The sequence below is a fragment of the Mustela nivalis genome, assembly GCF_964662115.1.
Source record: "Mustela nivalis genome assembly, chromosome: 10".
NCBI lineage: Eukaryota > Metazoa > Chordata > Mammalia > Carnivora > Mustelidae > Mustela > Mustela nivalis.
This window is the reverse complement of record NC_139029.1, coordinates 40,117,349-40,129,604: the sequence shown is the minus strand read 5'-3', so window position 1 is coordinate 40,129,604 and position 12,256 is coordinate 40,117,349. Positions and strand designations below refer to the sequence as shown.

Here is a 12,256-nt window from a genome sequence, read left to right as displayed (position 1 = left end):
TTAGAAGGATGCTACTGCTTAGTGTTTACCATAGAGTAAATATTTGAGAGATGTTGACATCATCTTACTTGGTTTATTTTTTTTTCCCTTATTAGTATTATATATAGATGTGGAATCTGATTTTCATGCCAAAGTTCCTGTTGTGGTATGCAAAGATCGGAAAAGGTTGGTAACAATGAATAGAAAATATTTTTCGAAATAACAATAACCGAGTATATAGTGAACATTTCCAAGACAGAAAATTTTATTTTAGATTTTTCTTTGGATTAATATAACTAACCTAGTTTCCATTTATTAAAAACAAAAGCTTACTAAAAGCTTGTGAACAAGAAATAGAATTACCAGTTAAAAACAAGACACAGTAAGGCAAAACTTTTTTTTTTTTCTCAAGTTCATTCATCCAACAGTATTGAACATTTACTGTACTGCTTTGCTGTTGGGATACAAGCATAAATAAGAAATATCCACTCTTCTTAAGGAGCTCACAGTTTTGTTTTGTTTTTTTTTAAGATTTTATTTATTTATTTGACAGACAGAGATCACAAGTAGGCAGAGGCAGGCAGAGAGAGAGAGAGGAGGAAGCAGGCTCCCTGCAGAGCAGAGAGCCTGATGTGGGGCTCGATCCGAGGACCCTGGGATCATTATCTGAGACGAAGGTAGAGGCTTTAACCCACTGAGCCACCCAGGAGCCCCCTCACAGTTTTTTAGAATCTAGTTTTTGGGTCACTAAAATTGAATGAGACACTGAAGACTATTCTTGCCTTTCTAGTCTGATGTCTGTAGGACTGAGAGAACAATGTGCCTGTGAAAAAGGAGATTGAAATAATCCTGATTGAGATCATTGTGGGAGACAAGGAAGCAATATAGAAATAATTAAGTGTTCTTTTATTGAAAACTAACCTATATATCTTAAATTTTAAGAGTACTATATTTTCTTATTCCAAGTTAGAAGGATCTATGGAGATCTAATTCAACTTTGTTGTTTTCTAATTAGAAAATTGAGACATGGAGGAACTAAATGATTTGACCAAATTCACATCAGTTAGAGTAAAATCAGAATTGGAATGAAAGTATTCTGACTTCTAGTGTTTTTTGTGTTTTTGTTTTGTAACCACATTGTATCAAATCGCCTCTTTGTGGAACCTCAGATACATTCTTCTTCCTGCCACCAAAATATCTCTACTATAATTCTGTCACCCCTTAAGGTAGCTCCTATTTTCATTTACATATAAGCATCACCTGTGGGTTAATACATACATCCTTTCTAATCTGGAAGTAGCAGTAAAACCTGGAAGTAGCAGTAAAACCATGAAAGCTTGGATAGGAAAAATTAGAGTCAATAATTATAGCTAGTCAGTTCAGCATTTTATTTTTTCCTTTTTACCCTGTGTAAAGCAAAAAGAATGAACTGGGAAGATATGTTGTACCACTTAATATTGATGAGATCAATGTCTTTGATTAAAACAAATTTTGTGATTTCTGATGAATTTAAGTTCTAAGTAAGGTTGAAATTTATTTGTGAAGTACAAATGAGTATTTAAAACATCTTTATATGGAACTCTAGTTATGGAAATGATTATAGTTTTCAGTAAGCTCTCAGTTTATTAAAAGTCTTATTTTTATTATGACTTCCTAGGTATTAAAGTATGGTTACTGAGACAAATCATGAAAAAAATGTTCCTGGTCTCCAGGAACAAACTAAGGGTTACAGAAGTGAGGGGATGGGGGATTGGGGTAACCGGATGGTAGGGATTAAGGAGAGCATGTGTGGTGATGAGGATTGGGTGTTATATGCAACTAATGAATCATTGACCACTACATCAAAAACTAATGATGTACTATATGCTGGCTAATTGAACATAATAATAAAACAATGCAAAAAAATTATGGTGACTAGAAAGAATAGCCATAGAGTTTGGAATATTCTGGTTTGTAAGATATTAGTACAGTGAAATTTGTTTCTGTCTCATTTACAGTGGTTTGCTTTGTAGAGTGAGTGCAGGAAATGATATGGCATGCCTCACTACTGATTTACTTGCTGCTCTTGGCAAGTTGGAACCTGTCTTTACTCCCTTGGTGTTAGCCTTTCGCTACTGGGCTAAGGTAAGTGGAGCAGAAGAAAAAAAAGTACCTGTCTTTAAGGAAACTCAGGCTTTTTCTTGCACTAACATGTAACATAAATCTTAATATTTGGAGATAAAATGGTTATCTGTGCTAGACAGAAAGTGCTATGGCAGGTTCTGATTATGGACATGAAAATAAAGCAGTCTCACAAACACAGAATGATTGATTTGTTTTTCTCCTTATATGTAGTACAGAAGTGTCTTTTGCATAGTAAATGCTCAGATTTTCACTTTTAATGTGAGTGAAAGTTGTAAGATATAAGTTAATGCATAGGTTTGCAAGGTTTTTTTGTTAGCATCTTTTCCCCCCATTTCTGACTTAGAACAATATTGTCTCTCCTCTAAATCATCAATAAACCTACACACTTTCTGACTGGGTAACTGCTGAGAATCAGTTGTTTCCTAAATTAGAATTATTAAAGACTGTGGTTCCCTTTGTAGTAATTTCTTTGGTATGAAGGTAAGGAGAAGTAATAAAATAATTACTGTTACCAATCCAAATGACTAGAGAGGGTATAGCTTTTCTGTGTATGTTCTTATCAGTGTATTCTTCATGACTTGTTATATTAGTGATGAGGAAATTTTCAGTCTTACACAAAGAGAATGGATTAAGGAACTATGGTGGAATGATAAAGGAGAGCAAAAATTGCTAGAGAATTCTTTTTGGAATTTCTTGTTTGGACTCTGATAAGAGGATTGAACTCAGGGTTGGGGTAGACCTAGCCTGGTTGGTTGAGTAAGGAACAGCTTGAAAAGTAAGTTACAGTCAGAAATCCTAAGGTTGGTGCTTCTTCAACTCAAGGCCTTTGTGTTTGGTGTTCCTTTCATCTAGAATTTTCACATTTCCAGCATGGTCAATTTTTTACTTTTTTCAGGTTTATGCTCAAATTTCACCTTGTCAGAGTTCTCTGAATCTCCTTATATAAAATATAATTGCCTCCATCATTCTCCCTGCTTTTACCTTGCTTTATTTTTTTCATAGAACTTGCCATACACACATTTATTTGTGATCTGTTTTCTTCCAAGAAAATTGTGAACTTAGTGAGGAAAACTGTTTTATTTATTCACTGATGGTCCCAGTGCAGCTTATTTTATTGCACTTGGTGTGCATTTAATAAGTATTTATTGAATATATGCATGGCCCAATTTCTTCAGAAAGGGGATTTTTAACCATTGGAAGTGACTGGGAGCACTGAACTAGATTGAGGGATATAGTGAGTACCTCTCCTTGTTTATTTCATTATCCCTTGTGCCTAGCATACTATAGAAATTTAGTACTGTGAGATGGAATAAACCAATTCCAACTCTCGTTTTCATAAATATGTGATTTTTAGCAAGACATTTCACTTGAGCCTCAATTTTTCCATCTAGAGAAATTATGTCAAAGGTGATATGAAATAATGCATGAGACTGTACTTTGAACTGTAAAATGCTACGTAATTTTTTAAATTGGCAACTGAGAGTATTTAAACAACATTAAGTCAACAGGAATAAGAACTGGTACAAAAACTCTAGTAACCAAGGTTTCTCAGAGTGTGTGATGAGACTGGTACCTGAAACATAGCTGTCATTCAGGAAGCTCAGTGTATCAGCTCTGGGAAGGTTATGGGTTTCGTAAGGGATGAAAGAATAAATGGATGGTATTTCTTAATTATGCCATAATTTTCTGGTTATCATAAAATAGTGTCCGTTTTCTCACAGACATTCTTTTATTCAAGTAAGTAGACTTGGTAGAAGAATATAAATGATACTCAAATAAGTAATTTTCATTGGGGGGGTGGGATGTGATCTATAAACTTTCTTTTCTAAAGTGGCTCTTAGAAAAGACTGCTCAAACTTACATTGATTCTAAATGTACCAGTCAACGAAGGACTCTAAATGTGCATACAAAGCAGGTTGCAGAGTAGTTCTTTCCTATTTCCAACAGAACAGTGTGTCTGATTTTTTGCAGTTTGTGTTAGTTATAAAGAGCTTTTTTTATGGCTTTCATTTTCTGAGTTTATTGTAAGAAACCTAAAAATAATTCCTGGTATGTTTTTCCTCTCAAAGATTTTTTAAAATTAAATTTAAATTTAAATTTTATTATTACTATTTTTTTGAGATTTATTTATTTATTTGTCAGAAAGAAAGCACTCCCTTATTGAGCAAGGAGCCTGATATATGGGACTTGATCCCAGCACCTGGGATCATGACCTGAGCCAAAGGCAGACACTTAACCGACTGAGCAACCCAGGTGTCCCTCAAAGATTTATTTATTTAAAATATTTTATTTATTTGTCAGAGAGCACGATCGGGGAAGCGGCATGCAGAGCAGGCAGAAGGAGAAGCAGGCCTCCTGCTGAGCAGGAAGCCCAATGATAGACTCTGTCCGAGGACACTGGGATCATGCCCTGAGCCGAAGACAGATGCTCAACCGACTGAGCCACCCAGGTGTCCCTCAAAGATATTTTTTAAAAAAGTTTTATTTATCTTGAAGTTTTAAGACACATTGCACATCTTGTAATAAAGCATGGATTTTCTATACCTTGAGGCCTTAGAAAAATTCCAGTTTATAAATATATTCTTGTAACTGATCTAATAAGATTATTGTTGACTATTCTCTGGTTGTCTTCTCCTCCTAAGTAGCTATATTTTTAGCATTCCAGTGGTAGGAAATAGTTTTTTAATAAAGCCTCTTAAAACACTTTAGGCTTGGGGCACCTGGGTGGCTCAGTGGGTTAAGCCTCTGCCTTTGGCTCAGGTCATGATCGCAGGGTCCTGGGATTGAGCCCCACATTGGGCTCTCTGCTCAGCAGGGAGCCTGCTTCCTCCTCTCTCTCTGTCTGCCTCTCTGCCTACTGGTGATCTCTGTCTGACAAATAAAAACAAAAACCAAAAACACTTGAGGCTTGTCAGTCTTTCATAGTCAGATTTCCTGACTGAGAGCCAGATTTTATGGTTAATGGAAGAATTACTTTTAGCAATATTTGACATCTGAAAGAGATCCCTGGAGATAGCTACATTCAAAAAGTTAAACTGGACCACTTTCTTATACCTTACACAAAAACAAACTCAAAATGGACTAAAGACTGGATTCCTGGGTGGTTCAGTCACTTAAGCATCTGACTTTGGCTCAAGTCATGATCCCAGGGTTCTGGGATAGAATCCTGCATCAGGCTTTCTGTGTCTGATTCTCCCTTTCCCTTTGCCTGCTGCTCTGCCTGCTTGTGTGCATGTGTGCCTGTTCTCTGTCAAATAAATTTTAAAAATTATAATATAAAAATAAATATAAATATAATAAATAAATATAATCTTTTAAAAAAGGACTAAAGACCTAAATGTGAGACCTGAAACCAGAAAACATAGGCAGTAATTTCTTTGACTTAGGCCTTAGCAACCTTTTTCTAGATGTGTCTTATGCAAGGGAACAAAAACAAAAGTAACTGTTGGGACTATGTCAAAATAAAAAGTTTTCATACAGTGAAGGAAACCATCAACAAAACAAAAGGCCACCTTACTGAATGGGAGAAGATATTTGCAAATGACATATTTGATAAGTGCTTATTATCCAGAATATATGAAGAACTTCTGCAGTACAGCACCAAAACACCAAATAAGAGACATTTTCCAAAGAAGACATGTAGGTGGCCAATAGACAGATGAAAAGATGCTCAACATCACTAATCAGGGAAATGCACATCAAAAGCACAGTGAGATAGCACTTTACACCTAGTCCGAATGGCTGGTATCAAAAAGATAAGAAATAGCAAGTGTTGGTGAGGATGTAGAGTAAAAAGAACCCTCTTAGTAGTAGGAATGTAAATTAGTGCAGCCACTGTGGAAAATAGTATGGAGGTTCCTCAAAAATTTAACATTAGAAATGACATCTGATTCAGTATTTCTACTACTGGGTGTTTAGCCAAAGAAAAAGAAAACACTAATTTGAAAAGATACAGGTATCCCTATGTTTATACAGCATTATTTACAATAGCTTAAGATATGAAAGTGATCCAAGAGTCCATTGATAGAAGTGTGGATAAAGAAGGTCTGTGTGAGTGTGTATAGAGATCTTGCTATTTGTGACAATGGGTGGACATGGAGGGTTTTATGTTAAGTGAAGTAAGTTACAGAAAGACCAACACAGTGATTTCATATACATGGAATCTAAAAAACAATAAAAGTAGGAACAGACCCACAAATACAGAGAACAAACTGGTGGTTTCCAGAGGAGAGGAGGGTACAGTGATGGGCAAAATGGGTGAAGAGAAATGGGAGGTATAGGTTTCTGGTATGATATGAATAAGTTACATTAGTGAACAGTATAGCATAGCGAGTATAGTCAATAATACTATAATAGTATTGGTGGTTATAGATAGTAGGTATACTTGTGAGAATAGCATGACATATAGAGTTGTTGAATCAGGCTCCATAGCTCAGGGGTTAGAGCATTATGTTGTATACCTGAAACTAATGTAACATTATATTCCATTTATATTTAAATTTAAAAAGTTCTGAGGACCAGCTGACAGGTAATTAAAAAAATAATCTCATACAAGGAAAAAAGAGATAGCTGGGCTTTTTAATTTTTATTTTTTATTGTATGTATAAATATAACTTGAGATGCCTGGGTGGCTCAGTTGGTTAAGCATCTGTCTTTGGCTCAGGTCATGATCCCAGGATTCTGGGATTGAGTCCTGCATAGGGCTCCTTGCTCATTGGGGAGCCTGCTTCTTCCTCTGTCTTCTGTTCCCCCTGCTTGTGCTCTCTCTGACAAATAAATAAATCTTTAAAAAAAATACAGTGTATACCTTGGTAATTTGATACATGTATTAATTGTGAAATGATTACCAACCTGTTACCTCACACAGTTACCTTTATTGTGTGTGTGGTGAGAACATTAAGAACACTAAGAACAACCTTCTTAGCAAATTTTAGGTGTGTAGTATAGTAGCATTACCTGTGGTCACCATGCTGTATACATTAGATCACCAGAACTTACTCATTTTATGTAACTGAAATTTTGTATACCTTGACCAAAATGTGTCCATTTCCCTCTCCCCCAGCCTCTGGTAACCACCATTTTAGAACTCTACTCTTAAGAGTTTGACTATTTTAGATTCTACGTAGCGGAGATTAGCATTTAGAAACAGACACTGTTTTCTTTCACTTAGCAAAATGTCCTCTTGGTCCTCCCATGTTACTGCAAATAGGAGAATTCTCTTTTTTAAGGCTGAATGAGATACCATTGTAGGTGTGTGCCAACTTTTCTTTATCTCTGTTGATAGACATTTAGTTTTTTTCCACAGCTTGGCTAGACATCCCTCCCTGTGTTTTAAAAACTCTCTTGTAAACTTCCTAAATGTTGTTACTCTGTGAGATGTTCAGTAGTGTTAACAGCATACATGAACAGTTCCTTACAGTTACCAAAATGTTTTTAATTAACTTGATTTAGTCATTAGGCAGCATACCTCTGTCCTAGGACTCTGGGTAAATGGGAATTTATTCTAGTGGAAAGATTGAGGCTTTTTTTTTTTTTTTAAGATTTTATTTATTTATTTGACAGAGATCAGAAGTAGGCAGAGAGGCAGGCAGAGAGAGAGAGCTGGAAGCCGACTGCCCGCTGAGCAGAGAGCCCAAAGCAGGGCTTGATCTCAGGGTCCTAGGATAGTGACCCATGCCAAAGGCAGAGGCTTAACCACTGAGCCACCCAGGTGCTCCTGAGGCTCTTTTTATAAGTCTTTTTTATCCTTTCATTTTAAATTGTATTTTTATTTTTCAAGTAAGCTCTATGCCCAACATGGGGCTTGAACTCATGACCCCAAGTATAAGTCTTACTCTGTCGACTGAGCCAACCAGGAGCTCCTGTATTCTTAAATTTACCAAGCCATTAAACTTTTTAGTGATAATTATCTTTATTACCTAAATAAAAAATGAAAACATTTAAAAAAAATCTAGTATAGACTGGTCTTAGATGCAAAAGTTGTAGATGCAAAAGTCTAAATGAAATATAACAAGTACAATATATTAGTGTATCAGAAGGTTGTATGCCACGACTATGTAGGGTTTATTTCAGGAGTAAAATAGTGGCTTAATATCAGGAAATCTGTTAACACAATTTATTATATTAACAGTTTGAAGTAGAAAAAACATTGATGCTGAAAAGGCATGTTTTTCATTAAAAAAAACCCACTTAAGTAAACTTGTAAAGGAAATTGATGAAGACTGTTTACTAAAAAAATAACAAACATTCTAAACAGTGAATTACTCAAGCAGTAGGTGTTAGAATTAGGAGTATTATAGAGATGTTCGGTAGTAATGTTGTACATTGTTTTGGGAGATTTAAACATGCAATAAGAAAATAATGTAAATATTGGAGAAACAAAATTTTTTTAAAGATATGATTGTATACCTATACAACTTTAGTAAGAAAACTGTTGGGACTTATAAGAGAATTTAAAAGAAAGAATTTGTAAGATGACAAATTACAATATAAGCATACAATAATCAGTAGCTTTTTTTCTGTCATGGGAATAACCTGGTAGAGTGGAAATGGAAAAATATTCCTTAGCGATAGTGACACAAATTGTAAAATATTAAGGAATAAATTTAATAAAAAAGGTACAGGAAGAAAATTGTATTATTGAAATGTAAAAATCTGAACAAATTCATTTATTCAGCGAACATTTGTTGAATACTTCCTGTGTGCCAGACACTATTCTAGGTGCTTGAAATATCTAAAGATATATAAAGTCCTGCTGTCATGAACCTTACATACTTGTGGAAGAATCAGCCAGTAAATAAATATATAAGTAACACAGTATCTGATAGATTTTAGTGCTGTAAAAATGAGATGATGTGATAAGAGAGTGGCATTATACCAGATGGTTAGGGAAGGCCTTTTTGAGGAAGGGATACGTAAACTCAGACCTGCAGCAACCAGCCACTTGAAAGTCTCAGGGAATAGTATCCCGGATAGCTAGTACAAAGCTTCTGAGGTTTGAATGAGCTTGTAAGACCAGGAAGACAGGAGTGGCTGAAATGAAGTGAGAGTGAATGTTTCATTGGTTAAGGAATTTGGATTTTTTTTTTTTTTTAAAGATTTTATTTGTCAGAGAGAGAGAGAGAGAAGGTGTGTGCCCAAGCGAGCATGGGGGTGGGGGGAGGAGGGAGTAGCTGAGGGAGAAGCAGACTCCCTGCTGAGCAGGGAGCTCAATGCTGGACTTGATCCCAGGACCCTGGGATCAGGACCTGAGCTGAAGGCAGATGCTAAACTGACTGAGCCACCCAGGCATCCCAGGAATTTGGATTTTAATTGCAGTGAGAAAGCAGTTCTAAAAGTTGTGTATGAGTTGATGTGATTTATGTTTTGAAAAGATCTTTCTGGGATAAAGAGTACAAGGAAAGAACTCATTAATCAGGCTGCTGTAGTAGATCAGCCAGAGGTGATAATGGTGTGTGCTAGGTTTGAATGGATATGAAGCATAGTAGACAGATTTGGGATGAGTTTTGGAGGTAAGACTTGTAGAGAGAGGTATTGGTTATGAGAGTTTAGGGGAAGTGAGTAATTAATGAAAACTCCTGAATTTTTGGAAACTGCAAAGATACAAAGTTCTTAGGTAAGGAGATGGTACCCTTAAAATGTAAAGTCATCTTAATTTTCAAATGTATGGTAATTTCAATTAGAAATGCCCAGAATTTAAAAAAAATTTGATAAAATTGTCTTAAAATTAGTATGGAAGAATGTTTGAGGGTACCCAGACGAATTCAGAAAGAGGACATTAGTGAAGGGGACCTACTTTACCACTGTGAAACTGCTTACTCAAGGATATGCCTTTTGCATAGGAATAGACAAATAGATTTGTGAAACAGAAGTCCAGAAGTAGATCCTAGTGTAAATGAAATTTTAATGTATGAGAAAATAAAATATTTCATTTCAGTAATAAAACAATGGTTTATTTGGTAAATGGTGCTGTCACAACTGTATTTTTTAATTTAATTTATTTTTTAGCTGTATTTTTAAATTTAATTTTGTTTTATTTAAATTCAATTAATTAGTATATAGTGTATTATTAGTTTCAGTGAACAACTGTGTATTTCTTGAAGAAAATACTGTTGAATCCTTAGGACACTAAGTGCAAAAATAAATTCTACTTAAATGAAACATCAAAATTTTAGGAGAAAATTTAAGAGTATGTATATATGCTGTGGTTTGGAGAAACCTTCTTATGATAGGAAACCTAGAAGCTATATCGCGAAAGCCTATTTAACTATATATACACACACACACACGTTAATATATTTTACATGATAAAAGCTTCCTTAAATAAGGTCAAAATAAAAACAGATTGGGAAAAATAACATTGTCCCAAGTGTATGTATCAGATTTAAAGGGCTATTAACTGTAATGTAAATTGATATGCAGTGTGTACAAATAGAAAAAATTGGCAAAAGATTCAATAGGCAGTTTAGAAAAGAGCAAATCTAAATGGTTAGTAAACATATAAAAATTGTGTAATATCAACATTGAGGACATGCAAATTGAAGTAATTATTAGATAATTGTATCACATTGGCATTTTCTTTTTAAAGATTATTTATTTATTTATTTGATGGGGAGTGGGAGAGCACAGGCAGGGGGCCCCCACCCTTGGCATTTTTTAAAAAGTGGTAATACTTAGTGTTGGAAAGTGTTACGTGTACATTCATGTTAACTCATGAAAAGAGGAATTTTTGTAGTGATTTTGGAAAACTGTTATTAAAAATTAGGTATTAGAGCGAAACCCAAACAGACTCAGCGCTAAGCACAGACACCAACACAGTTCTTGATTCCATGACCCTGAGGCCACAAACTGAGCTGAACTAAGAGATGGATGCTTAACTGACTTTGCTACCCAGGCACCCCTCTAGCACACATTTTTAAATCCAGCAAACACATTCTTGGGAAAACAGCTCATATAAATAAGCACCGATAATTAGGAAATGCATATAAGATAAAACAGCATTGCTTAAAGTGGCAAAAATTGGGAACAAAATGTGAATGTCCTTGGGTGGGAAGATTATTAAGTAGCCATACAGATCATAACCTATAATTTAAGCATTTAAAAGAATGCTAAGAAAGTAAATAAATAATCTGTACTAATTGACTTAGAGGAGCTTTATTGTTACATTGTTAAGGGAGTATAATAATACACAGATGTGTATAATACATAATTTTGCTAAGCGAATGACATAAAACAAAATCTTTCCTGCATTTATATAGAAAATAGAAATATATAGGAATAGATTTGTATGTAGTTATTAGAGTATAGAAAAAGGCATGTAAGTGTTCATAGATGATCTTTAACATTGAGGCAGAAGTAGAAGGCAGGGTAAAATATTTGAAAAATGTGTACACAGTAAAAGCACTATGTATGATATTCCATTTAACTCCATTCCATTAAAATATTTATGTGACTTTATATGCAATAAAGAAATGAATGGAAAGACTGTCACCAATGTGTTAACAGTTATTTCAGGGTGGTGAGTGATCATAGTGAAAACAAAATTATGAGGGGAACAAAGAAAATTAAAGCTAATGGCAGTATTTTCTCCCCTTCTGTTTTGCAGTTATGCTATATTGACTCCCAAACTGATGGTGGAATCCCTTCCTACTGTTTTGCTTTAATGGTGATGTTTTTTCTACAACAAAGAAAACCCCCTCTTCTTCCTTGCTTACTTGGAACTTGGGTAAGCATGAATTTGTGACGTATATGTGCTTGTATATGTGTAGTTTGCTCTGACAGAGTACTCTGTTCAAACATTTTAAGCAGAATTCTGGTTTGTTTGTTTGTTTGTCCATCTTTTTGTTTTGTTTTGTTTTTTTAATAATTTTTCCACTACCAATTTGGAATGCCTTTTTATATAGATTGAAGGCTTTGACCCAAAAAGAATGGATGACTTTCAGCTGAAGGGCATAGTAGAAGAGAAGTTTGTGAAGTGGGAATATAATTCAAGTAGTGCAACTGAGAAAAACTCAATTGCTGAGGAAAACAAAGCTAAGGCAGACCAACCAAAAGATGATACCAAGAAGACAGACACAGACAACCAAAGTAATGCCATGAAGGAAAAACATGGCAAAGTAAGCTTTTTTTGTTTTTGTTTTTGTTTTTGGCTTTT

General features: G+C 34.9%; 1 protein-coding gene across 36 annotated transcripts in view; it reads left to right on the top strand.

Annotated features, from left to right (window-relative positions):
• TUT4 (terminal uridylyl transferase 4) overlaps window positions 1–12,256 on the top strand; it is a 199,669-nt gene that overhangs the window by 142,671 nt on the left and 44,742 nt on the right. For all 36 annotated transcript variants that reach the window (XR_014299950.1, XR_014299951.1, XR_014299952.1 and 33 more), the window contains 4 exons: window positions 96–165; window positions 1,977–2,103; window positions 11,708–11,827; window positions 12,006–12,218. Coding sequence is in view for 29 of the 36 variants with exons in the window: in XM_082688377.1 (XP_082544503.1) it covers window positions 96–165; window positions 1,977–2,103; window positions 11,708–11,827; window positions 12,006–12,218 (530 nt within the window). In the remaining 7 variants the exon portion in view is untranslated. The remainder of the gene's footprint in view (window positions 1–95; window positions 166–1,976; window positions 2,104–11,707; window positions 11,828–12,005; window positions 12,219–12,256) is intronic.